Raw genomic sequence first — 27884 nt, 5'->3', positions numbered from 1 at the left:
AGTTGTGCTAAACCTCCGGCCCTTCCAGCTGTGCTAAACCTCTATCTCCCTACCTACCTACCTACCTACCTACCTACCTACCTATTGTGCTGTAGGTCTATAACAATTAATAGAGTTCTTTCTTCTGAAGGGAAACCAGCTCTCTCTTCTTCATTGCAGCTCTTACATTTTACACCAGAACATTTTGAACATTGGGAAATGTGTAGATTCTCCTGGATTTTTCATCAGCCTCTGCATTCTTCAGATGATATTAGGGGCAAAAGGACTGGCCTCCCAGTCTGCTATAGTGGCCACTCAGTTTAATTGAACAGGCAGAAATTCAACTGGTGAGCCTTCTATTTCTCTCTCTGTCTCTCTTTATGTTGGCAAAGAGATATGTTGAGCCAGAAGAATAAGCAGCAACTCCTTTTCTCACAACAACAACAGCAGCAGCTATACTACTGATAACCTTCAGCAGAACTCTCCTTTGGATGTGTTGTTTGTTTAAGGTGAGAGGAAAGAACAGCCTCTTTTATGCCACAAGTCAAGGAAATGAAACTTAAATCCCCAGACCAATCCGCTTCTGGAAGCCTGTACTTTCACTCTCTGAGCATACACGAACGGGAGGCTCGGGAACTTGGATCCCGCAATCACAAAGATGGCTTTACAGCAACCTATTTGGAACCCGGTGAGTGTGCGGAAGGAGAACAAAAACCCTTCAGGGTGGTGTTGGAAAGACTGTACTTTTAATATCAAAGAAATGATATCTGTAGCAATTGGCCTGCCGTAGTGGTTTGAGTGTTTGGCAGGATTCCTGGAGATCAGGGTTCAGATCAGTGCTCAGTCATGGAAATCTATTGGGTGGCCTCTCTCAGGCTTATAGGAAGGTATTGGCAAACACTGCTGACCAGATCATGCTTAGAAGAGCTTGTGAAATGGTCCTTATAAGTCAGTAGACTTGAAGGCACATGAGAATACACTTCCTCATGTTGTGGGGACCCCCAACCATAATATTATTTGTGTTGCAATGTCATAACTGTAATTTTGCTACTTTATTTATTTATTTATTTATTTACAGCATTTATATCCTGCCCTTCTCAACCCACAGGGGACTCAGGGCAGATTACAGTGTACACATATATGGCAAACATTCAATGTCAATTTTAGCATACAACATGTACAGACATACACAGAGGCTATTTAACTTTTTCTGGCCACCAGGGGAGCTGTCGCTTTCATCGTCCATCTGCGACACTGATGAAGTACTTCCGCATTCCCTGCATGCTTTTTTGCTGGAGTGCTTTGCTGGAGTCTTTTTTATGGCCTCATAAATTAGTTAATTTAGCCTCCCCACACTTTAAGGTGGTACCTAATTTTCCTACTTGACGGATGCAACTGTCTTTTGGGTTGCAAAGGTCGACAACAGGCTACACAATTGGTTGGAAACCCACTCCAACCCGGGCTGGCTTTGAACTCATGACCTTTTGGTCAGAGTGATCTTAATGCAGCTGACACTCAGCCAGCTGCGCCACAGTGTATTTTCATTCACTGAACCAAATTTGGCACAAATACCCAATATGCAAAAAAATTGAACTCTGGTGAAGTTTGGGAAAATAGACCTTGACATTTGGGAGTTGTAGTTGCTGGGATTTATAGTTCACCTAGAGTCAAAGAGTATTCTGAACTCCACCAATGATGGAATTGAACCAATCTTGGCACACAGAACTCCCATGAACAACAGAAAATACTGGAATGGTTTGGTGGGCATTGACCTTGAGTTTTGGAGTTTTAGTTCACATCCAGAGAGCACTGTGGACTTAAACAATGACGGATCTGGACCACACTTGGCACACAGACCCAATGTGGCCAACTTTGAATACTGGCGGTGTTTGGGGAGGATTGGTCCACGATTTTGGGAGTCGTAGTTCACCCATATCTTTATGGATTTTCTAATGGGAGAATTAATAAAATAACAAAAGGAAAGACTTTTTTTCTAATAAATAGCATTTACAAATTACCTAAGCTGCTTCTACTGCTTCTCCTCCTGATGTTGCTGGGCCGCTCTTAGTCTCACGTTGTGCGGTGCTTTCCTCCCTGCCTTGAAGTGACTCACTGGCGTGAGCCTCCCTCCAGCCTCGCACACTCCCCCTCACCCATGCATGTGCACCATGCTGCCATGAGCCAAGCATACCTGCTCTCCCCTCCCCACTTGGAGTCTCAGAAACAACCCTCCCCTTGGCTGAGAGGTTGGCCAATCACAGCAGAGGAGGGCTTTTGGTGGGAGGATTCTCTTCAAAAAGGAAGAGAAGGACAAGTGAGAGAGATCTTCAGCGTTCTCTGCCAAAGGGGCTCCTAAGGTCATCAGAAATATGTGTTTTCTGATGGTCTTTGGTAACCCGTCTGAAATGCCTATTCGACCCCTCTAGTGGTTGTGACCCCTAAGCTGAGAAACGTTGCATTAGAACAGTGTTTCTCAACCTAGGGGTCGGGACCCCTGGGGGGGGAGGGTCGCGAGAAGGTTTCAGAGGGGTCACCAAAGGCCATCAGAGGGGTCACCAAAGGCCATCAGAGGTCACCAAAGACCATCAGACCATTTTCCGTTGGTCATGGGGGTTCTGTGTGGGAACTTTGGCCCAATTCTATCATTGGTGGGGTTCAGAATGCTCCTTGATTGTAGGTGAACTATAAATCCCAGCAAATACAACTCCCAAATGCCAAAGTCTGTTTTCCCCAAACCCCATCAGTTTTCACATTGGGCATATTGAGTATCCATGCCATCATTGTTTGAGCCCACAGTGCTCTCTGCATGTAGGCGAACTACTACTCCCAAACTCAAGGTCAATGGCCACCAAACAGTATTTTCTGTTTGTCATGGGAGTTCTGTGTGCCAACTTTGGTTCAATTCCATTGTTGGTAGGGTTCTGAATGCTCTTTGTTTGCAGGTTAACTGTAAATCCCAGCAACTACAACTCCCAAATGACAAAATCAATTCCCCCACCAACTCCACCAGTATTCAAATTTGGGCATACCAGGTATTTGTGCCAAATTTGCTCCAGTGAATGAAATTACATCCTGCAGATCATTATTTATATGGTGATTCATAATGTTAGGGTTATGGTTGGGGGTCACCACAACATGAGGAACTGTATTAAGGGGTCGCGGCATTAGGAAGGTTGAGAACCACTGCATTAGAAGCAGGCAAGGGCAAGCTGCTGTAGCCTCTCCCAGCTTGTCTGTTCTTCCTCATTGATAGTTTTTCTATCTTGACCAACCTTCATGTTGCTTAGTCCCATGTGACTTGCTTTTAGTCTGTGGAATGTTGAAAGGTATGTGTGGAAGACACATTTTGACTTTTCTAGTGGGTCATAAGGATGGCACTTGTTGTGTCCCCCATTGCGTACAGTTGTTTCTTGCTGTTTCCAGGGAACAGCAGTTAATGGTATATGGTTTGGCATTGCTCCAACATGGAGAGTCGAGATTTGCTGGAAAGACCATGCAAACATTTACCAGAAATTACACAACAAAAGGTAGTCCAGAGCTTTTTTTTTTTAAAGATGTACACACAGTTGGAAAAGCTCACCTCCCTTTTATCAGTCTGTTTACTCAAATGTACAGGTTTTCTAAAAGCAAAGCAAACATGGTTATCCTAATAACTGCCTACCAGTTATGATTGCATAAGGGCTGATAGTTTCTCTGTGTTTACCCATCCTGTCTTCAGCTCTCAAATCCAGTCTGCCAAATGTCTTCCAATGCTGTTGCTACACTGTCTTAAGGGCAAAATTGTCCAGTTTGAAAAACAAATGCTGGTGGTCAAAAGACAGAAGAGCATGCTGTTATATTGAGCTCCTTCTTACAGTTAGCTAACGTATGCTTGAGGTCTGAGGAGGGGACCAAGCAGGTTGACCATGTTTTCTGTTTCCCTTCACAGACCCTTCCTTTTACTGGCCCCATTTTGGGGGGCTTGAGCGAAGGGAAGATGATTATCATCCAAGGCCAGGTCCAGCATCCTGTGAAAAGGTTTGTCCATTTTCCACCTAAGGATTCCTTTATTTTATTACTATGACGTGACCCTTCCTATACCAGATTCCAAGGACTGTATCAACCAGTATGTTCAGTGACAAATCGTACATCACTGTTTATTATCCTCCCACGAAAGTCTGCCTATTCCCCTTACTCAGAGGGGGCCCTAGGTAATTTTCAACAGTAAGCAAACAGTATTTTGGTGCCCTCCCCCCAGCCAATCATTGATATATATTTTCTGTTCGTCATGGGAGTTCTGTGCGCCCTATTTGGTTCAATCCCATCATTGGTGGAGTTCAGAATGCTCTTTGATTTTAGGTGAACTATACATCCCAGTAACTACAACTTGCATATGTCAAGGTCTATTTTCCCCCAAGAGCGCCTCAAGAGCGCCCCTGAGCAAAATCAACTATACTGCGAATGCTTACTTTGCGTAATGGTTGAGCCGCCCCTGCCCTTACTCTATATTAGTTTCCCATAGCAGTCTATATCACTTCCTCTGCAATACTTTCCCATAGCAGTCTGCCTGTTGTAAGTTACTGTATATTTCCCCAGTTACTTTATAATATCTCCCAATAGCCTATTGCACATTACTGTATAATATCTTGCCATAGTAAGTTGCTGTATAGTATCCCAGTTACTTTATAGTATCTCCCAATATTTCTCAATTATCTCCCAACAGCAGTCTGTTCATTGTAAGTTTCTGCATATTGTCCCAGTTACTATGTAATGTCTTCCATTTACCTTATAATGTTTTCTCAGTGTAACCTGCCTATGTCACTTCCTGTATATTATCTCCCCATAGCACATTACTGTATATGATCTTCGCATAGCAGACTGCTTATTCTAGTTGTTGTATATTTTTTTCCCATATCCTGCTTATTTCACATTACTGTATAATATATTTCCATAGCAGCTTGCCTATTGTACTAGCAGTCTGTGTATTACACATTACTGTATATCTTGCCATAGTAGTCAGCTTATTTCACTTTACTGCATAATATCTTTCCATAGCAGTCTGCCTATTGTAAGTTACTGTATATTGCCCCTGTTACTTTATACTACCTCCCAATAGCCTATTGTACATAACTGTATAATATCTTGCCATAGTAGGCTGCCCATTTCACGTTACAGTACTGTATAATATCAGTATCTTCCTATAGCAGTCTGCTTATTGCACATCACTGTATAATATCTTCCCATAGCAGTCTGCCTATCGTAAGTTACTGTATATTGCCCCAGTTACTTTATAATATCCCCCATAGCCTATTATAATATCCCCCAATAGCCTATTACTGTATAATACTGTATATTGCCACTTCCCATAGCAGTTTGCCTATTGTAAGTTACTGTACATTGCCCCAGTTACTTTATATCTCCCAATAGCCTATTGCACATTACTGTATAATATATTGCCATAGTAGACTGCTTCTTGTACATTACTGCATAATATCTTGCCATAGTAAGTTGCTGTATAGTATCCCAGTTACTTTATAGTATCTCTCAATAGCAGTCTGTCCATTGTAAGTTACTGTATATTGTCCCAGTTACTATATAATGTCTTCCCAGAGCAGTCTGTTTATTCCATTTACCTTATAATGTTTTCTTGGTGTAACCTGCCTATTGCACTTCCTGTATATTATCTCCCCATAGTGCATTACTGTATACAGTCCTCTCATAGGAGACTGCTTATTCTAGTTATATTTTCTTCTCACAGTATCCTGCTTATTGCACATTATTGTATAACATCTTTCCATAGCAGCTTGCCTATTGTACTAGCAGTCTGCATATTATACATTACTGTATAATATCTTGCCATAATAGTCTGCCTGTTTCACATTACTTTATAACATCTTCCCATAGCAATCTGCCTATTTCACATTACTGTATCATACCAGTATCTTCCCATAGTAGTCTGCTTATTGCACTTGAGTGCATAATTTCTTTCCATTGCAGCCTGCCTATTGTAAGTTATTGTATATTGTCCCCATTACGTTATAATATCTCCCAATAGCCTAGTGTACATTACTGTATAATGTCTTGCAATAGTATTCTGCCTATTGTAAGCTGCTGTATATTGTTCCAGTTACTTCATAGTATCTCTCAATAGCAGTCTATTGTAAGTTACTATATATTGTCCTAGTTACTATATAATATTTTCCCAGAGAAGTCTGTTTATTCCATTTAACTTATAATATCTTCCCAGTGTAACCTATCTATTGCACTTCCTGTATATTATCTCCTCATAGCACATTACTTTATATGGTCGAACATAGCAGACTGCTTATTCTAGTTATTGTATATTTTCTTCCCACAGCATCCTGCTTATTGTATATTTTCTTCCCACAACATCCTGCTTATTGCACTTTCTGTATAATATCTTTCTATAGCAACTTGCCTATTGTACTAGCAGTCTGTGTATTACACATTACTGTATAATATCTTGACACAGTAGTTTGCCTATTTCACTTTACAGTACTGTATAATACCCATATCGTCCTATAACAGTCTGCTTATTGCACATTACTGTATAATACCCGTATCTTCCTATAACAGGCTGCTTATTTCACATTACTGTATAATACCAGTATCTTTCCATAGCAGTCTGCTTATTACACTTTACAACATAATATCTTTGCATAGCAGTTTGCCAATTGTAAGTTACTATGTATTTCCCCTGTTACTTTATAATATCTCTCAATAGCCTATTGTACATTACTGTATAATGTCTTACAATAGCAGCCTGTCTATAGTAAGTTACTATATATTGTCCCAGTTACTATATAATATCTTCCCAGAGCAGTCTGTTGATTCCATTTACTTTATAATATATTCCCAGTGTAACCTGCCTATTTCACTTCCTGTATATTATCTCCCCATAGCACATTACTGTATATGATCTTCTCATAGCAAACTGCTTTTTCTAGTTACTGTATATTTTCTTCCTACAGCATCCTGCTCATTGCACTTTGCTGTATAACATCATTCCATAGCAGCCTGCCTATTGTACTAGCAGCCTGCGTATTACACATTGCTGTATAATATCTTGCCACAGTAGTCTGCCTATTTCACATTACTTTATAACATCTTCCCATAGCAGTATGCCTATTTCACATTACTGTATAATACCAGTATCTTCCCATAGCAGTCTGCTTATTTCACCTTACTGCATAATATCTTTCCATAGCAGTTTGCCTATCATAATACAGTATTATAAGTTACTGTATATTGCCCCTGTTACTTTATATTTCCCAATAGCCTATTGTACATTACTGTATAATGTCTTGCCTATTGTAAATTGCTGTATATTGTTCCAGTTAATTTATAATATCTCCCAATAGCAATCTGTCTATTGTAAGTTACTATATATTGTCCCAGTTACTATATAATATCTTCCCAGAGCAGTCTGTTGATTCCATTACCTTATAATATATTCCCAGTGTAACCTGTCTATTGTACTTCCTGTATATTATCTCCGGATAGCACATTACTGTATATGGTCTAACTATTGTAGACTGCTTATTCTAGTTATTGTATATTTTCTTCCCACAACACCCTGCTTATTGTACATTTCTGTATAATATCTTTCCATAGCAACTTGCTTATTGTACTAGCAGTCTGTGTATTGCACATTACTGTATAATATCTTGCCATAGTACTTTGACTATTTAACATTACAGTACTGTATAATACCAGTATCTTCCTATAGCAATCTGCTTATTGCACTTTATAATACCAGTATCTTCCTATAGCTCTCTGCTTAATTCACATTACTGTATCTTTCCATAGCAGCTACCTATTGTACTAGCAGTCTGCGTATTGCACGTTACTGTATAATATCTTACCATAGTAGTCTGCCAATTTCCCATTATTCCATAATATCTTCCCATAGCAGTTGTCTATTTCACATCACTGTATAATATCTCCCCAAAATTATGTCTGTTGCACATTACTGCATATCTTCCCACAACAGTCTGCTTATTTGACATTACTGTATAACATCTTCCAATAGCAGTCTGCCTATTGCACATTACTGTCTAATACCAGTATCTTCCCATAGCAGTCCGCTTATTGCACTTTACAACATATCGTTCCATAGCAGTCTGCTTATTGTACTTTACTGTATATGATTTAGTCATAGCTGCTTGCTTCTTGCATCTCCTTTATAATATCACCCCATTGCAGTCTGCCTATGTTACATTACTGTACAATATCTTTCCTCCAGATTTTTGGTACTCTAATTCCTATCAGTCCTAGACAGTATAGCTTATGGCACAGAATGCTGGATGTTGTAGTCCTAGAATCATAGAATCAAAGAGTTGGAAGAGACCTCATGGGCCATCCAGTCCAACCCCCTGCCAAGAAGCAGGAATATTGCATTCAAATCACCCCTGACAGATGGCCATCCAGCCTCTGTTTAAAAGCTTCCAAAGAAGGAGCCTCCACCACACTCCGGGGCAGAGAGTTCCACTGCTGAACAGCTCTCACAGTCAGGAAGTTCTTCCTCATGTTCAGATGGAATCTCCTCTCTTGTAGTTTGAAGCCATTGTTCCGCGTCCTAGTCTCCAGGGAAGCAGAAAACAAGCTTGCTCCCTCCTCCCTGTGGCTTCCTCTCACATATTTATACATTACTATCATATCTCCTCTCAGCCTTCTCTTCTTCAGGCTAAACATGCCCAGCTCCTTAAGCCACTCCTCATAGGGCTTGTTCTCCAGACCCTTGATCATTTTAGTCGCCCTCCTTTGGACACATTCCAGCTTGCCAGTATCTCTCTTGAATTGTGGTGCCCAGAATTGGACACAATATTCTAGGTGTGGTCTAACCAAAGAACATCTGATAAAACTACACAATTCCCACTCTTGTTTTATGGAACCTTTCACAATATACAGCTATAGTGCAATGATTTTGCTTTTAGTTGCTGTGGCGACATCCTGTGGCACTTGGGATTTTTAGTTTAGGAAGGGGCATTTTGTATTCTTAGATAAATAAATCTAGTGTTTCACTAAAGAACAGGACGCTATAGGCTTGCTGCCACGCAATGAAATGGAATGATAGTGCCATAATGGCATATTGTGAATGGAACCTATGTATTTTCATGACTCCTGTTCTCCTCAAGTCTCCTTGCTCCTCTGCACTTGATCTCTCTCTTTATTGTTCTCTCTCTCTTTCCACCAAATCTTTACCAATACGTTGCAATCAGGTGAGATTACCTACAGTGAGGTTACCCATCTTCCTCAAATATCCTCTTGTATTTGAGTTTTGTAGTGAACCTAGCATGTCGGTCTCAAACATCACCCTGCATTTTAGTTTTGTAGTGAATCTGGTGTGTCAGAACGGCGACATTGCTTTTCACTTCAACCCACGGTTCTCTGAAGGACACGTAGTCGTGTGTAACACGCAGCAAAATGGGCGCTGGGGACCTGAGCAGCGGGTCCGCAACATACCCTTCCAGCCCGGAGTGTATTTTGAGATGATCCTCAATGTCAAGAGCCACTGCTATCAGGTGAGATCTTGTCCGTTCAGCTACGATCCCATTATATTCAAATGTGGAGGCTGTAATGATATTTGGCAATGTTGTCGAAAAAATTGACTCCTCCTCCCAAAAGTTGAAGCTCAGTACAAGTTTCAAAACCAAAATATTAATTTTATTATTTATTATGTACTAGCTGTCCCCTGCCATACGTTGCAGTGGTTCAGCTTGTGTATATGTGTTTTGTGTGTGTATATATTTGTGTATAAGTGTATATGTGTGTGTTTGCGTTTATATATGTGGTTTTGCACATGCAAAACCACATATATAAATGCAAACACACACTATGAGACACTATGAGACTTAAAGTGGCATCTGCATTCATTCTACAGTGTAGATCATGCATGAGCAAACTTCAGTCCTCCAGGTGTTTTGGACTCCAACTCCCACAATTCCTAACAGCTGTCCAAAACATCTCTCATGGAGGATAAACCTTGAGTGCATCTACACCAGGTATGGGCAAACTTCAGCCCTCCAGGTGTTTTGGACAGCTGTTAGGAATTGTGGGAGTTGGAGTCCAAAACACTTGGAGGGCTGAAGTTTGCCCATACCTGGTGTAGATGCACCCAAGGTTTATCCTCCATGAAAGTTTAGAAAAGGCAAGAGCTTCAACTGTACTCATGAATTGGAATGATGGGAGTTGTAATCCAGCAACATCTGGAGAGCTTCAGATTTTCCATCCTGTTCATGAGTCTTTCTTTCTTGAAAGCTGCCATCTAGTGGTTGGAATCCAAGCCGACAAAGCTTACACACTGTCTTCTGGTCTTTCTTAACCACCTTCACCTCCTCCTTCTCCAGGTATCTGTTAATGGCAGCCACTTCCTGGAATACAGTCATGGCCTCCCATTCCACTTGGTCCAGAAATTGTTCGTCAATGGGGATATCACTGTGAACTGCATCAACTTTGTTGGCAATGTAAGTTGCATGATTTCCACCTCTCTTGCCTCCAGCATTGGAGTCCCCGGTGGCACAATGGCTAAGGCCTTGTGCCTGCAGGACTGCTGACTGAAAGGTCGGTGGTTTGAATCCAGGGAGTGGGGTGAGCTCCTGTCTGTCAGCTCCAGCTGATGTGGAGACATGAGAGAAGCCACCAACAGGATGGTAAAACATCCAGGCGCCTCCTGAGCAATGTCCTTGCAGATGGCCAATTTTCTCACACCAGAAGTTTGTCAAGTCATTCCTGACATGAAAAAAAAAATCCTAACCACTGGTTATGGTTGCTGAGGCTGATGGGACCTGTGCCTTCACCCCCAGACACTATAAAGTTAAAACTAAGATGTGCTTCTCTCTTTATCCGGGTGAACTGCAAGTGCCTTACTTAGAAGCTTAGGATTCCCAGCAACTGAGACCAGTCCAGATTTGAACATCAAACAGAACATTTATTTCTCAAAGTCCTTGACAGACTTGGCACAGCTTGATGAAGTTGACAAACAGTCAACTTGTGAAACCATATAGATGTTTTTCCTTCCCTTTTCCTTCAGCTGCTGAGTTAACTTTCCCCAACGGTAGAAAAATCCTGGGATCTTTTAACCTAACCCTGAGCTGCTATCTTTTAGAAAGAGCAGATCTTCCCCTATCCAAGCTCAAGGTTAGTTTGGGGATAAAATAATGGAGCCTCTCCCAATGGCAGAGAAATCCTGAGATATTCTCTGCCCCAGCGCTGAGCTGCTATCTTTTAGAAAGAGCAGGTCTTCCCCTATCTGAGCTCAGCACCAGTTTCAAAGGTAGGAGGGTAAGTTCTCGCGATGGCCTGTCCGAGCTGCCTAGCTTGACCACCAGCACATCTGAGGCTTTTTCTAAACTGAAGAAGGCGGGAAAGCTTCCCCAAAATGGAGATCTCATCCCCGGGAAAAAGGGCGGTCTCTGGACCAAAGAGATACTTTTTTAAGCCAACAGCTGCAAAAGGCTTGCAGGTTGGCTTCCAGCCTCTGTTAATGTTTGACTATTAGGGTGCTGCTAAGGCTGTAGCAACCCTGGGGAAAATGCAAAAGGATGCTATTTCAAGCAACTAAGGGGCAATGCAAACCAAGCTCCTGGAAGACAGAACAGGACCTGAAGCCTAATACTATCTGTAGGGCTGCATCTATTGGGAGGGGGGTAATCTGATTTGGGGGCACCTGTCCTTTACATCCCATTTAGAAGGACTCTTTTTGCTAGAGTCAGGGCCTGAAAAAGCCCCTGTGAGAAAAATGGGACAACTATCCCATTGGTGCCACTTACCTAAATCTGAATCCAACCCTAGTATTGTCCTTCTTCTCTTTCAGACTCCACCACCTTATGCTCCTCCAGCTTACAATGTTGTCACTGCCACCAATGTAAGTAGAAACCTTCAATTTCTTGATGATGTCTCCTTTTGCTTTGTATTGCCACTTCTACTTGCAAAACCAGCAAGTGGTGAAACTGATGGTGGTCTTTTGTAAGAGTTATCCAAAGTGGAATATGCCCAGAGATTTAGCATATTCATCTTCACAACACTCTGTAAAACACTACCTCTGAGGATGCTTGCCATAGATGCAGGCGAAACGTCAGGAGAGAATGCCTCTAGACCATGGCCGTGTAGCCTGAAAAAACCTACAATCCACTCTGTAAAGCAGTTTCCCCCAAATTCTGATCTTCCAGGTGTTTTGATCTTCAGCTTCCAGAATCACTGATCATCGGTTGAGACACCTGAGCAACTTTGCTGCTTTTTTAATGAAACTGTTCCAATCTGTATAGATCAGCGTTTCTCAACCTGGGGGTCGGGATCCCTGGGGGGGGGGGGGGTTGCAAGGGGGTATCAGAGTCACCAAAGACAATAGGAAAACACAGTATTTGCTGTTGGTCATGGGGGTTCTGTGTGGGAAGTTTGGCCCAATTCTATCGTTGGTGGGGTTCAGAATGCTCTATAAATGAACTATAAATCCCAGCAACTACATCTCTCAAATGTCAAGGTCTATTTTCCCTAAAATCGACCAGTGCTCACATTTGGGCATATTGAGTATCCATGCCAAGTTTGGTCCAGATCCATCATTGTTTGAGTCCACAGTGCTCTCTGGATGTAGATGAACTACAACTCCAAACCTCAAGGTCAATGCCCACCAAACTGTTCTCCAGTATTTTCTGTTGGTCATGGGAGCTCTGTGTGCCAAGATTGGTTCAATTCCATCGCTGGTGGAATTCAGAATGCTCTTTGATTGTAGGTGAACTACAACTCCCAAATTACAATATCAATCCCCCACAACCCCACTAGTATTCAAATTTGGGTGTATCGGGTATTTGTGCCAAATTTGGTCCAGTGAATGAAAATACATCTTGCATATCAGATATTTACATTACGATTCATAACAGAGAAAAATTACAATTATGAAGTATCAACAAATATAATTTTATTGTTGGGGGTGGCCACAACGTAAGGAACTGTATTAAGGGTTTGCAGCATTAGGAAGGTTGTGGGGGAGGGGATTGATTTTGTCATTTGGGAGTTGTAGTTGCTGGGATGTATAGTTCACCTACAATCAAAGAGCATCCTGAACTCCACCAATGATAGAATTGAACCAAACTTGACACACAGAACTCCCCTTTTTTTTTGTTGTGTCAGGAGCGACTTGAGAGACTGCAAGTTGCTTCTGGTGTGAGAGAATTGGCCGTCTGCAAGGACGTTGCCCAGGGGACGCCCAGATGATTTGATGTTTTTATCATCCTTGTGGGAGGCTTCTCTCATGTCCCCGCATGAGGAGCTGGAGCTGATAGAGGGAGCTCATCCACCTGTCCCTGGATTTGAACCTGCGACCTGTAGGTCTTCAGTCCTGCCGGCACAGGGGTTAACCCACTGAGCCACCAGGGGCTCCTACAGAACTCCCCTGACCAACAGGAAATACTGGAAGGGTTTGGTGAGCATTGACCTTGAATTTGGGAATTGTAGTTCACCTACATCCAGAGAGCACGATGGATTCAAACAATGATGGATCTGGACCAAATTTGGCATGGATACTCAATATGCCCAAATGCAAACACTGGTGGAGTTGGGGGAAATAGACCTTGACATTAGGGAGTTGTAGTTGCTGGGATTTATACCAAAGAGCATTCTGAAGCCCACCAACGATAGAATTGGGCCAAGCTTCCCACACAGTTTTCTGATGGTCTTTGGCAACCCCTCTGACATCCCCCCCTCCCCTTGAGAAACACTGTCCTGATGGATTTCTGATTGTGGTTGTCATTTTGGTTCCCATTTCCCCATCTGGTGGTCACTATAGGAAAAATAATTCTGGCCAAGACAATCCTTTGGTTTGATCCAACATGGGTCTTCTTCTCTCCTATAGCTGTCCAGTAGCATCCTCCAGGACTGTCATGAGTAAAAAGACTAAAGTATGATTTTACTGTTGCAATGCCCAATATCCTCTGAATGATCAATCTATCTGCCTTTGCAGGTTGGTGGTATGTTTGCTCAGCCACACTTTGTACAAACATCAATTTCGGTGAGTATTTATTTGGTTTGGTGGAAACTTTACAGCAACTGGAAGCTGCCTGAATTTTACAAATAGTATCTTGACCTGCCTTCTAACTCAAGATTAACTGGGAAGTTCACAGCTCAGTTGAAATTTACAGAGAAGTAGCTGTGTTAGTTCTGTGAAGGATAAAAAGGAGGAAGAGATAGGAGAGATAAGGCCGGGCTTTAGCACAACTGGTAAATCACCAGCAATGATAAGATCTACCAACCTAAAAGTTGCCAGTTTGAAGCCCTAGTTTGGCATGAGCACCCGACTGTCAGCCCAGTTACTGTTTACCTAAGCAGTTCATAAACAGCTTGGAGCTGTAAGTAGCAAAATTAAGTACTGCTAAAAAAGTGGGGAAGATATTTTATTATGCCATAAAAGAAAAAGATCAGAAAATGCCCAATCACCAAAATCAAGGAGGAAGTCCTGATGGCTCTTCGTCATAGAGGATGGAGCGACAGCAACCCTTTGTGCTGGATTCGAGCACAACTTCCAAGGGTCCAAAAAAGCTGGACGTCAACACAACATACCTCCTTTCTGTTCTATCTCTGTCCTGTCTGTCCAAAACGACACTGAATGTATACTGTGTCTGCCCTGAGTCCCATTGGGGAGATAGGGTGGAATATAAATAAAGTGTTGTTGTTGTTGTTATATTAAATTATTTATTCGTTAAAAGACTTATCTTCCTACTGGTTTCCTGTGACAAGCAAATTTATTCTATGTTCAATGTGTTGTCGAAGGCTTTCATGGCCAGAATAATTGGGTTGCTGTGAGTTTTCCGGGCTGTATGGCCATGTTCCAGAAGCATTTTTTCCTGACATTTCGCTCACATCTATAGCAGGCATCCTCAGAGGCTGTGAGGTCTGTTGGAAACTAGGAAAATTGGGTTTATTTATCTGTGGAATGTCCAGGGTGGGAGAAAGAACTCTTGTCTGCTTGAGGCAAGTGTGAATGTTGATTAGCATTGAGTAGCGTTGTAGCTTCAAAGTCTGGCTGATTCCTACCTGGGGGAATCCTTTGTTGGGAGGTACTTCCTGGTCCTGGTTGTTTCTTGTCTGAAATTTTCCTGTTTTGTGAGTGCTGCTCTTTATTTACTGTCCTGATTTTAAAGGTGTTTTTTTAAAATACTAGTAGCTAGATTTTCTCCTGACGTTTCGCCCACATCTATAGCAGGCATCCTCAGAGGCTGTGAGGTCTGTTGGAAACTAGGAAAGTGGGGTTCATGTATTTGCCACCCTGGACATTATTCCACAGATACATAAACCCCATTTTTCTAGTTTCCAACAGACCTCACAACCTCTGAGGATGCCTGTCATAGATGTGGGCAAAATGTCAGGAGAGAATGCTTCTGGAACAGGGCCAGAGAGCCTGAAAAACTCACAGAAAACTCATTCATGTTATTCATGAATGAACAGTAATTTTAAAGAACAAGACCAAATTGTAGTTCTTTGTATATTAAATTATTGCTTCTCTTTTCCTTCTTTGCAGAAGAAACAGAAGACCAAGAAGACCCAGGTTTGTGGATTAATATCTGGGAAGCCATAATAATATAATAGATAAATCAGGGGCTTAAAACTTTGGTATCTAGATTGTCTTTGGTGCCTTTCAGATCCGTGATTTATATAATAAGGGTCTTCTCTTTGCTTTTCCCATCTCTTCTCAGGGCTTCAGTGGAGTGACTTTGGCCAATCCCGTGAGTATCTTTACTGCCCAGTTTTTATGTTTCTTAGTCCTCAACCACTGAAAATGTAAAAATATTGGAGAGCTGTCTTAAAATACATCTATACTGTATAATTAATGCAGTTTAACACCACTTTAACTGCCATACCTTCATAGTATGGAATCCTGGGAATTGCAGTTCGGTGAAGCACTAGCACTCTTTGGCAGGGACTTGTAAAACTGCAGACTCTGTGAGTCCATAGCATTGAGTCATGGCAGGTAAAGTGCTGTCAAATTGCATTATTTCTGCAATGTAGACATCCCTGCTGTCAACTGGTGGCCTGTAGTAGATTCATGGCAGTCAATAGTTAGTCTTTAGGGTCTTGAATATGCTCCCATGACCAACGTAAAATACTGGAAGGGTTTGGTGAGCATCGACGTTGAATTTTGGAGTTGTAGTTCACCTACATCCAGAGAGCACTGTGGACTCAAACGATGATGGATCTGGACCAAACTTGGCACAAAATACCCAATATGCCCAAATGTGAACACTGGTGGAGTTTCGGGAAAATAGACCTTGAAATTTGGGGATTAGTGTTCGACCTAAGGTGACACCAAGATATTTAGGAAGGAAACAGTGTTTGAGTACTTCGCCACCCCCATTCAACTTCCTGTTGGCTTCATGATTATGTATTAAGTTCTTAGTTACCTGACTTGCTACTTTTGTTTGAAGGACTAAATCTCTTCTGTTCTATCTCCAGGCTGTCCCATTTTGTGCAGCCATCCCAGGAAACTTCACTGAGTTCCGGAAGATCGCAGTTGTGGGGAACGTGCCATTTACAGCCAACAGGTGCCTTTGTAAAGAAGACACAATATTATATTATGAGGGTTGAATGAAAAGTAATGCCTCCATCTTCATTACTTAGGTTTGGATGGGAATATTTTAATAAATCAAACACAGAAATAATCCTTAGAATGTGCTCTTTAACCTGCTTGAAATTTCTCTCTGAGTGATATGACGATTGTCCTGAATCAATCTGTCAACCTTTTGCTTGTGAAACACAATGGTTGTTATCACAGGACATCGCAACTCTTTGTCATGCAAGTCAGATGTTCCCACCTCAACATTTTTAAACTTACTCTCCCAATGATGCACAGTACTCACATCAACACAATCACCATAAACAGTTTGCATTGTCTGATGGATCTCCTCAACTGCTGTCAAGAATTCAATGACTGCATGTTGCTTAAGTCGCATTGATTGACCGTCTGCACAGGGTTCCATACTTTGCACTTTAACAACACAACCGTTCAATGCTAAGGCTTCCCACCAAAATGGAACTGTAGAGGCGAGACTACTGACCAAGCCAGTACCTGGAAGCTGCAATTAGTCCAGCGCTCGGCAGCCAGGCTACTGACGGGAGCTGGGTATAGGGAGCGCACAACTCCCTTGCTGCACCAGCTCCACTGGTTGCCAATTAGCTTCCGAGCACAATTCAAAGTGCTGGTTTTAATCTATATCTATAAATCCCTATAAATCCCTATACGGTTCCGGCCCAGTTTTCCTGTCCGAACATATTCTCCCCTATGAACCATCAAGGACATTAAGATCTTCCGGAGAGGCCCTGCTCTCAGTCCCACCACCTTCGCAAGCGCGATTGGTGGGGATGAGAGACAGGGCCTTCTCTGTGGTGGCCCCTCGGCCATGGAACTCTCTCCCGAGCAAAATTAGATGTGCCCCCTCCCTCTTGTCCTTCAGGAGGCTAGTGAAATCCTGGTTATGGAACGAAGCATTCCCAGAATAATGAGACTGATTACAGACCAAAGTGAGTGACCACATATGCGGACTGAGTTGAACATGATTTTACCTTGGCGATTTGGTATATATGTATTTTATCTATATGTATTTTATTTATTTATTTATTTATTTATTTATTTACTTCATTTATATACCACTTTTCTCAGCCCTTGGGCGACTCAAAGCGATTAACAACAGCAATTTCAATACACACATTACAAAACCATTGGAGCATTTAAAAACAATAGCATAACAACAATTAAACATCAATATGACAAATCATTCATGTCTCATCAATAGAATCAGAATCCAATATCATCAACCGTTATTCCGTGTTCCTATAATCAATTACACTGCCTAATCGAATGCCTGTTTGAACAACCAGGTCTTCACTTTCCTCCGAAATACCAATAAGGAGGAGGCCGATCTGATATCTGTAGCAAGGGCATTCCACAGCCGAGGGGCCACCACTGAGAAGGCCCTGTCTCTCGTCCCCGCCAGGTGTGCCTGTGATACCAGCGGGACCGAGAGCAGGGCCTCCCCAGATGATCTTAATGTCCTAGCTAGTTCATAGGAGGAGATGCGTTCGGAGAGGTAAGTCGGGCCAGAAACATTTAGGGCTTTATAGGCTAGAGCCAGCACTTTGAATTGTAGCAAACTGGCAGCCACTGGAGCTGGTGCAACAGAGGAGTTGTATGTTCCCTGAGTGCCGCTCCTGTTAGGATCCTGGCTGCCGAGTGTTGGACCATTTGAAGCTTTCGACCAGTCTTCAAAGGCAACCCCACGTAGAGAGCGTTGCAGTAGTCTATACGGGATGTAACCAGAGCGTGGACTACCGTGGCCAAGTCAGACTTCCCAAGGTACGGGTGCAGCTGGTGCACAAGTTTTAACTGTGCGAATACTCCCCTGGTCACCGCTGAAACCTTAGGTTCTAGGCTCAGTGATGAGTGCAGGATCACACCCAAGCTGCGAACTTAATCTTGTATTGTTGTATGATGTTGAATCCTTGCTGTAAGCTGGTCTGAGTCCCTCTACGGAGGTGAGAAGATCGGGATAAAAAAGTTTAAAATAAATAAATAAATACCTTCCACATACCAATCCTGCATCGGTTGAGGAGTTATGAAGGTGGAGGCATTTCTTTTCATTCAACCCTTGTATATGATATGCAATATTGTTTTACACTGTTTCGACAAAATCTAAGCCAGTTAGGAAATATCTTTTCATTCACATGTTTGTAGGTTGTGGGTGGGAATCTTTGATGGATCCAGTAAATGGTTTTCTGCCAGTGGATCTTTCTGGTGCCAAAAAACTGACCAACTGTGCTATTTCATAGACAGATGAGATAGTTTCCTTTCTATCCCTCCAGATTCCCTTTTTTTTCCTCCAGATTCCACGTGAACCTGAAAAACAGCATGACTGGCAACATTGCTTTGCACATCAATCCCCGATTCAAAGAGAGAGTGCTTGTCCGGAACTCCTTCCTCAACGGCGCATGGGGTACGGAGGAACGACACGGTCACGCCATGCCTTTCTCACCTGGTCAAGCCTTCTATGTAAGTAAGACTTTCCAAAGGAATGTGGAAATCAATGCATTGGCTGGAAAGCATTGACCATCATTATGCAACTTGAAAAAATGACAACATAAAATTCTGCATTTCCCCCCTCACTAGATGGAGATCACCAACCTGAGGAATAACTACAGGGTGATTGTGAACGGGCAAGTGGTATTTGATTATACCCATCGAATTCCTTCAGGACAAGTGGACCAATTGGAAATAGCTGGAGACGTGACTCTTTCTTGCGTACAGTACTGATTAGTCTCCTTTTCATGCACACTACTTCCGTGCACGCCTACTGTGGAAGTAAACAGCAAAGCCATGCATTTGGAGTGGTGTTTACTCCATCTGTCATTCAAAAATCTGCTATACACTTCTGTAAACCTAAAGCCAATATGCCTATTATTGCTTTCCAACTAGAGTAAGGCAGAAATCATTTCCAGCAAACTCAAGTACCCTTATAGAATAATTGGGGGGGGGGGGGGTGATCTGGAAACCAGGATTGCTGTATATGTTTCAATCTGATTTAAATAATATATACACATAATAAACATGAAAATATGTATGTTTGTGTGGCTGGGGTGTCCACTTCCACAGACAAGCATAGCTCAAACAGGAGACACCAATGGCCCTCCCTCCAATGACATTGCAGGTAATAGTAAGCGCCATGAACATGTCCAAGAGTCCTGCCAATGTCCTCCACAAATGCCATATTAGCCTCCACCCAAGTGAAGGCATTCATACAGAGACAATTTCATCCTAGATTGTATGTGTTTCCTTCACCATAGGCATCCCAGTGTTTCTTACTCCCCTCACTGGTGTGAAATTTGCATTACCCTGCCCACTGCCTCTCCCTTAACACTTTCCTACTCTTTTCTATGGCACAGAGCAAACAGAGGAATTGATCAGCAACTGAACATACTAAGAGAGGTCTGGAAAGAATTCATTATAACTTATAGGAGTTGTAGATACTGGGATGTATAGTTCACCTGCAATCTAAGAGCACTCTGAACTCCACCTGGAGCTAACTTGGCACACAGAACCTCCATGACCAACAAAAAATACTGGAGGTCTTTGGAGGGATTTATAGGAGTTGTAGTTCATCTACATCTAGAGGGCACTATGAACTCAAACAATGATGAATCTGGACCAAAATAGACATGCATACCCAATATGCCCAAATTTGAATACTGGTGGTTTTTGAGGGGAATTGGCCATTTTGGTGTTGTAAGTACTGGGATTTATAGTTTACCCACAATCAATGAGCACTCTGAACTCCACCAAATATGACCTTCCTTTCTGGGAGTTGCAGTTCACCCACAACTAGAGAAAGAGTGACACCTCCACGATGATGGACCTGGACCAAACTTAGCACACAGAACCCCTGTGACTAACAGGAGTTGGTCACAGCGGTTCTATGTGGGGACTGAGTCACCATAGTGGGAGTTGTAGTTCGCTCTACAGCCAGAGAGCACACTGAACCCCACCGACAATTCATCTAGAGCAAACTTGCCCAACATAACAAACTTTTAGTACTGATGGAGTTTTTCTAGGTTAATCTGGCATGATGTGAGTTGTGGTTCACCCACAGCCTTATGCATTTTGTACAATTAAAGAATGGAATTTTTCAAATAACCCGGGCAACTCCTGGTACCCAAGCTATTATAATAGAAGGCTTACCAAGTGTGGCATAAAAGTGACAAGAGGAAAGTCTTGATCACACAAATGTGTAATTATTTTCTTAACTGCATTTGTTTGTCCCTCCTTCCCTCTGGATTACACTTTGTACCGTTTTGTTTTATAATTATGCTCTACTACCACCCCCCCCCCCCGATAAGAAATAATGCATATTCCAATAAAATAAACATGGAATTGTCGTGGGAAACTACACCCCTCCAGTGGTACTGTATACTGTGCAATTTTAGTCTCAATGTATCATATAATCTGTAATAAAATAAAGAAAATGTTTATATAAAGTGATGTTTTTAATGCAAAGTACTGCACACACCTTTCCTCCACTAAATTTCTTCCACTAAAAGATGTTCAGATGACTCTGTATTAAGATAGATATGATACAGTTCAGTTCTCTTCCATCCAAATCTAATCATAACTATATGCTTGGTCACCTTCAAGAGATGGCTGTAGTTTTTCTTTCTCTGGATAATGAATTAACAACTTTTGCAGACCCACTTGTAGGTTAAACCTCTGAGCTGCTGAACTTGCTGACCGAAAGGTCAGCAGTTCGAATCTGGGGAGTGCGGTGAGCTCCTGCTGTTAGCCCCAACTTTTGCCGACCTAGTTTGAAAACATGCAAATATGAGTAAATCAATAGGTACTACTTTAGCAGGGAGGTAACGGGTCTTCATGCAGTCATGCTGGCCACATGACCTTGGAGGTGTCTATGGACAATGCTGGCTCTTCAGCTTAGAAATGGAGATGAGCACCACTTCCCATAGTAGGATACGACTAGACTCAATGTCAAGGGGACATTGCAGACTAGTCTCCTGTCTATTCGAGGCTAATATTTGTTACCCAAATGATTCAGATACCTATATCCATATAAACTGTATACAACATAATAAACATCAGTTCAGAAAATGCAACATTTTTGAAGTGGGATAGTATATACAGGAACATTTTAATTTATTTGTTTACTAGAGGAGTCAATGTGATTGCATATGCTGTGATTTAAACACCAGGCAGCAAAGGCTCCTTGTGACAGTTTTGTTTTAAGCTGCACCTTACAGCCAAGGTGTCAGTTTAACACTGCTTCACTTCTGGGACAAGATTAGGTTTGTGCTGGAGGCAGCTGTATCTGGATATCCGGCAGCAGGTTGCAGCTGGTGATGATGTCTACCTTTTCAGCCACAGCTCTCAGGTCCTCCAGGACAAGCCGGATGTTGTGTGAGGCATTGATGATGCCATTTTGCGAGTTACTTAGCTGCCCCGTAATGGCCCCTATCTCTTTGATGGCCGTCTGGTACACCTGCTTGACAGTGCTATTGACATCGTAGTACAAACGGGCATTACTCTCAATCAGCTTCTGCTGCAGGAGGGTGCTGTAGCGGCCCCGGTGTCGGGAGCGGAGGGCAGGCTTCTCTTCAACAGCGGTGGGAGAACCCACATCCTCATTCCTGTAAACCACCAGCGGCGGCAAGTCTGGGCTGAGTAACTGTGGCTCCATTTTGGACTGGCCAGAATTTCCATCTTCCTCCTCATCCGTTTCAGAGGCTTCCCCAGCAACCTTCACTCCAGAAAGGCTGGGCAATGAACCCTGGGGCCCAGAAGACAGGTACACTTCTTCATCCGAATCCGTCTCCGATGCCTCTCCTTGAATTACAGTTTTGTATTTTGAAGTTGTCATTTTTGCATTGACTTCTACAGAAAGAAAATAAAAAAAAGTCTTTGCTGGAGAATTTAACAGGGATGAAGAGATAACCAAGATGACTCTAAATAAGAAATCTTTCCATTCTGTAGAGAGAGAAAAACAGTGGGTGGAGATATATATATATATATATATACACACACACACACACACACACACACACACATATGGGGATAATAATAATCTTTATTTATATCCCACCCCATCTCCCTAAAGGGACTCAGGTGGCTTACAAGACAGCAGCGATACAAAAAGAACAACGTAAAATATACAACAATAACTGAATCAATACAAAGATACACCAAAATAAATCTATATAAATAAAAATGTTATGTTCGTTTGTGGGATTAACAGAACTCAAAAACCACTGGGTGAATCGACACCAAGTTTGGACACAATACACCTATCAGGCCAATGTATGTCCTTCACTCAAAAAAAATTGATTTTGTCATTTGGGAGTTGTAGTTGCTGGGATTTATAGTTCACCAGAATCAAAGAGCATTCTGAACTCCACCAATAATGGAATTGAACCAAACTTGGCACACACAACTCCCATGACCAACAAAAAATACTGGAAAGGTTTGGTGGGCAGTGTCCTTTGGTTTTGGAGTTGTAGTTCACCTACATCCAGAGATCACTGTGGACTCAAACAATGATGGATCTGGACCAAACTCTACAGAAATACTCAATATGCCCAAATGTGAACACAGGTGGAGTTTGGGGAAAATAGAATCTTGACATTTGGGAGTTGTACTTGCTGGGATTTATAGTTCACCTACAATCACAGAGCATTCTGAACTTCCTTGCTCCCAATCTCTACATGATTCATAAGCTGCTTAGGGAGTCTTTTTTGGCTGAAAGTGGAGCACAAAGATGCAAAATAAATCAATAACTCTCTTTGGATCTGTTTGTCCCTCATCACCATCTCTTTTTCCTTTCCAACCTTATCAACAGATACTTATCGCTCACTATTCAAATGCTTTGTTTGTTAATGAGGAGTGGTTTGCTGAAGTAAGATTCGTAGCTATCCAACAGCAGTGGGTGGATAACTAAAGAAATCTGGCAATGAATCCAAGAGGGATTATATTCTGCCTTGGTTAGACTACACCTGGAATATTGTGTCCAATTCTGGGCACCGCAATTGAAGGGAGATGTTGACAAGCTGGAATGTGTCCAAAGGAGGGCGACTCAAATCATCAAGGGTCTGGAGAACAAGCCCTACGAGGAGCGGCTTAAAGAGCTGGTCATGTTTAGCCTGAAGAAGAGAAGGCTGAGAGGAGACACGATAGCCATGTGTGAGAGAAAGTCATAAGGAGGAGGAAGCAAGCTTGTTATCTGCTGCCCTGGAGACTAGGATGCGGAACAATGGCTTCAAACTACAAGAAAGGAGATTCCATCTGAATATTAGGAAGAACTTCCTGACTGTGAGAGCTGTTCAGCAGTGGAACTCTCTGCCCTGGAGTGTGGTGGAGGATCCTTCTTTGGAAGCTTTTAAACAGAGGCTGGATGGCCATCTGTTGGGGGTGCTTTGAATGCAATTTTCCTGCTTCTTGGCAGAATGGGGTTGGACTGGATGGCCCATGAGGTCTCTTCCAACTCTATGATTCTATGGAGAGTTTTTCATCTAAAGTGATTTTGAATGCTTCTGCACATTTACAGAAGCCACTGAAATCCACAAGCATGTGGACAATTTCAACAGAAAGGAGGAAAACCATGAAAATGAGCAAAATCTGGCTACCAGTATTAAAAAAACCCTCTAAAATCAGAATAGTAAATAAAGAGCAACACTAAAAAAACAAAAAAACAGGGGAATTCCTGACACGAAACAATCAGGGCCAGCTAACATCTCCCAACAAAGGATTCCACCAGGCAGGAAGCAGCCAGGCTTTGAAGCTGCAAGGCCATTCAATGCTAATCAAGGTGACCAATTGCTACATTTATACCTGCCTCCAACAGACAAGAGTTCTTTCTCCCACCCTGGACATCATCCCATAGATATATAAACCCAATTTTCCTAGTTTCCAACAAACCTTACAACCTCTGCCATAGATGCAGGGTAAACGTCAGGAGAGAATGCTTCTGGGAGATGGCCATACAGCCCAGAAAACTCACAGCCACCCAATAATAACAACAATGCTGCAATAATAGTCATGCCATGCAAATTATGAGCAACCAACTCACCAGGACTTAGCTTAACACTGACTAAGAAGCAATACTTCCGCCTTCGCTGGTCATATGACTACCAAACGATCACGTGGGGCGTGACGCATGCTCCGTTTAAACGCCCTTACGGCTGTGCTTCGATAGCGCATGCGTGTTGCAGTCAGAGCTGTAGATGCCTGGCAGCTGCGTGGGCGCATGCCTATTACAGACAGAGCGGTGGAGGAAAAGTCGTCCTGGCGCATGCGTATTAAGAACAGCTGTGACTGTGGTGACGCATGCGTGCTGCGGGCAGAGCGGTGGCTAGGAAGGCTGGACTTGTACTATCCACCGTGAGCGTAATATAGCCCTCGTCTGCCACCTAGTGTTCAGAACATGCATTTGCAGTACAGTTGGCAGTACACATCCATGATTAGCATTGAATAGCCTGGCAGCATCTTGTGGGGGTATCCTTTGTTGGGAAGTGCTAGCTGGCCCTGATTTATTTATTTATTTGTGACATTTAGATGCCGCCCTTCTCACCACAAAGGGGACTCAGAGTGGCTTAAAAGGTAAAGGTAAAGGTAGTGTGGCTTACAAGATATATATATATACTAAAAGGTAAAGGTAAAGGTTGTCCTTTGACATTAAGTCCAGTCATGTCTGACTCTGGGGTGTGGTCCTCATCTCCATTTCTAAGCCGAAGAGCCAGCGTTGTCCGTAGACACCTCCAAGGTCATGTGGCCAGCATGACTGCATGGAGCGCCGTTACCTTCCCGCCGGAGCGGTACCTATTGATCTACTCACATTTGCATGTTTTCAAACTGCTAGGTTGGCAGAAGCTAGAGCTGACAGCGGAAGCTCACGCCGCTCCCCGGAATCGAACATGCGACCTTTCGATCAACAAGCTCAGCAGCTCAGTGCTTTAACCCACTGCGCCACCGGGGGCTCCATATATATACTAGCCATCCCTTTCACGCATTGCTGAGGCCCAGTCTGTATATATGTGTTTTTTGTGTGTGTGTATATATATATGTGTGTGTGTTGGTGTATATATGTGTGTGCATATGTGTGTGTGTAGATATGTATATATGTGTGTATATATTTGTGTGTTTATAAGTGCATATGTATATTGTGTATATGTGTATGCTTGTCTTTATAAATAATTGTGTTTATATATGTGTACGTATGAGTTCATGTGTATATTTGTGCGTATATGTATACATGTGTTTGTAGATGTATATGTGTGTATATTTGTGTTATGTGTGTTGGTGTATATACGTGTGTGCATATGTGTGTGTGTAGATATGTATATATGTGTGTATATATTTGTGTGTTTATAAGTGCATATGTATATTGTGTATATGTGTATGCTTGTCTTTATGAATATTAGTGTTTATATATGTGTACGTATGAGTTCATGTGTATATTTGTGCGTATATGTATACATGTGTTTGTAGATGTATATGTGTGTATATTTGTGTGTGCTTGGGTATATATATACGTATGTGTATGTATGTGTGCATGTGTATATGTATATGAGTGTGTGTGTGTGTATATATATAAATATATATAGTGTATTTTGGGGGGCTTTAAGTCCATTCTGCTGAGGGGTTTTTGTATTTTTAGGGGTGATGAACACTCGTTGGACTGTTAGGTGTCTTGTCACCAAATTTGGTGTCAATTTGCCCAGTGGTTTCTGAGTTATGTTAATCCCACAAACAAACATTACATTTATACACACACACACACACACACATTATACCATTAACATTGCATAATATCAGCACTATACATCACTATACTGTACTAAACAGTATTGTAATATTAGTATTACATGTAATAGAAATATAGAAATATATAATTATAATATCATTTTATTATTATTATTATATTATATTACATTATAAATATTATAAATATTATATGTATATATATTATATTATATTATATTATATTATATATTAGCATTGCACTCAAATGGGGACATGAGAGAAGCCTCCCACAAGGATGATAAAAACGTCAAATCATCTAGGCGTCCCCTGGGCAACGTCCTTGCAGACGGCCAATTCTCTCACACCAGAAGCGACTTGCAGTTTCTCAGGTCGCTCCTGACACGACCAAAAAAATTGCACTGATTGTTTCCTGTCTGGAATTCCCCTGTTTTCTGAGTGTTCCTCTTTATGTACTGTCCTGATTTTAGATTTTAGCCAGATTTTGTTTGTTTTCATGGTTTCCTCTTTTCTGTTGAAATTGTCCACATGTTTGTGGATTTCAATGGCTTCCATAAATGCACAGAGGCTTTCAAATCACTTTAGATGAAAAACTCTCCATCCTGGATTCATGGCCAGATCTCTTTAGTTATCTACCCACTGCTGTTGGATGGCTACTTCTGCAAACCACTCCTCATTAACAAGCAAGGCATTTGAATATTTATTTATTTAGGGCATTTATACCCCGCCCTTCTTACCTCTGGGGAGGGACTCAGGACGGCTTACAACAGGCAACCCCGGTGCCGATACAATACATTAAATATTGTATTGTAATACTGAGTGATAAGTATCTGTTAATAGAATTGGAAAGGAAAGAGAGATGACAATGAGGGATAAACAGATCTAAAGATTTTATTTATTTACTAGCTGTACCCTGCCACGCATTGCTGTGGCCCAGTCTGGCGATCTGGGAAATAAAAGTAATGAGAAAGTGTTGGTTTCTAATATATGTAATTTCTTGCTGCTTGTGGGTAAACAGTATTTCTTGCTGTATTGTTGAAGGCTTTCATGGCCGGAATCACTGGGTTGTTGTAGGTTTTTTTGAGCTATATGGCGATGGTCTAGAGCAGGGGTCCCCAAACTAAGGCCTGGGGGCCAGATACGGCCCTCCAAGGTCATTTACCCGGCCCTCGCTCAGGGTCAACCTAAGTCTGAAATGACTTGAAAGCACACAACAACAACAACAACAACAACAACAACAACGACATCAACAATCCTATCTCATCAGCCAAAAGCAGGCCCACACTTCCCATTGAAATACTAATAAGTTTATATTTGTTAACATTGTTCTTCATTTTAATTATTGTATTGTTTATAAGATATGTGCAGTGTGCACAGGAATTCATTCTTTTTTTTCCAAATTATAATCTGGCCCTCCAACAGTTTGAGGGACTGTGACCTGGCCCTCTGTTTAAAAAGTTTGTGGACCCCTGGTCTAGAGGCATTCTCTCCTGACATTTCGCCTGCATCTATGGCAAGCATCCTCAGAGGTAGTGAGGTCTGTTGGAACTAGGAAAATGGGTTTATATATCTGTGGAATGACCAGGGTGGGACAAAGGACTCTTGTCTGCTG

At 42.0% G+C, this 27884-nt stretch overlaps 2 protein-coding genes across 3 annotated transcripts; one reads left to right on the top strand and one right to left on the bottom strand.

Annotated features, from left to right (window-relative positions):
* Positions 1–369: 369 nt before the first annotated feature.
* On the top strand, positions 370–19467 carry LOC137094930 (galectin-4-like). Of its 2 annotated transcripts, none has more exons than XM_067460925.1 (11): positions 370–667; positions 3908–3996; positions 9308–9503; positions 10329–10445; positions 11795–11845; positions 13937–13984; positions 15491–15517; positions 15666–15695; positions 16423–16511; positions 18826–19012; positions 19130–19467. In XM_067460925.1, the coding sequence occupies exons 1-11, from the start codon at positions 638–640 to the stop codon at positions 19271–19273; spliced, it is 1008 nt and encodes a 335-aa protein (XP_067317026.1). In that variant the 5' UTR covers positions 370–637; the 3' UTR covers positions 19274–19467. The 2 variants fall into 2 exon arrangements, with proteins under 2 accessions (XP_067317026.1, XP_067317027.1); XM_067460926.1 differs by having other exon boundaries at positions 374–667; positions 18847–19012.
* Positions 19468–21620: 2153 nt separating this feature from the next.
* LOC137097963 (biogenesis of lysosome-related organelles complex 1 subunit 3-like) lies at positions 21621–24679 on the bottom strand. The gene is made up of 2 exons (XM_067473459.1): positions 24582–24679; positions 21621–22393 (listed from the first exon to the last, which is right to left on the bottom strand). Exon 2 carries the CDS (start codon positions 22377–22379, stop codon positions 21804–21806), a length of 576 nt encoding a protein of 191 aa, XP_067329560.1. The 5' UTR covers positions 22380–22393; positions 24582–24679; the 3' UTR covers positions 21621–21803.
* Positions 24680–27884: the final 3205 nt, after the last annotated feature.

The sequence above is a fragment of the Anolis sagrei genome, chromosome X (genome assembly GCF_037176765.1).
Source record: "Anolis sagrei isolate rAnoSag1 chromosome X, rAnoSag1.mat, whole genome shotgun sequence".
Classification (NCBI taxonomy): domain Eukaryota; kingdom Metazoa; phylum Chordata; class Lepidosauria; order Squamata; family Dactyloidae; genus Anolis; species Anolis sagrei.
The sequence above is the reverse complement of the archived record's forward strand: the minus strand, read 5'-3'. Positions and strand labels throughout refer to the sequence as shown.

What these genes read in the sequence shown, in the direction of transcription:
- LOC137094930 (XM_067460925.1), top strand. Translation starts at nt 638, where the DNA reads ATGGCTTTACAGCAACCTATTTGGAACCCG. An exon ending in GAGTGACTTTGGCCAATCCC is followed by an intron (nt 15,696 to 16,422) that starts GTGAGTATCTTT and finishes TTCTATCTCCAG; the next exon opens with GCTGTCCCATTTTGTGCAGC. An exon ending in GTGCCATTTACAGCCAACAG is followed by an intron (nt 16,512 to 18,825) that starts GTGCCTTTGTAA and finishes CTATCCCTCCAG; the next exon opens with ATTCCCTTTTTTTTCCTCCA.
- LOC137097963 (XM_067473459.1), bottom strand. Translation starts at nt 22,379, where the DNA reads ATGACAACTTCAAAATACAAAACTGTAATTCAAGGAGAGGCATCGGAG.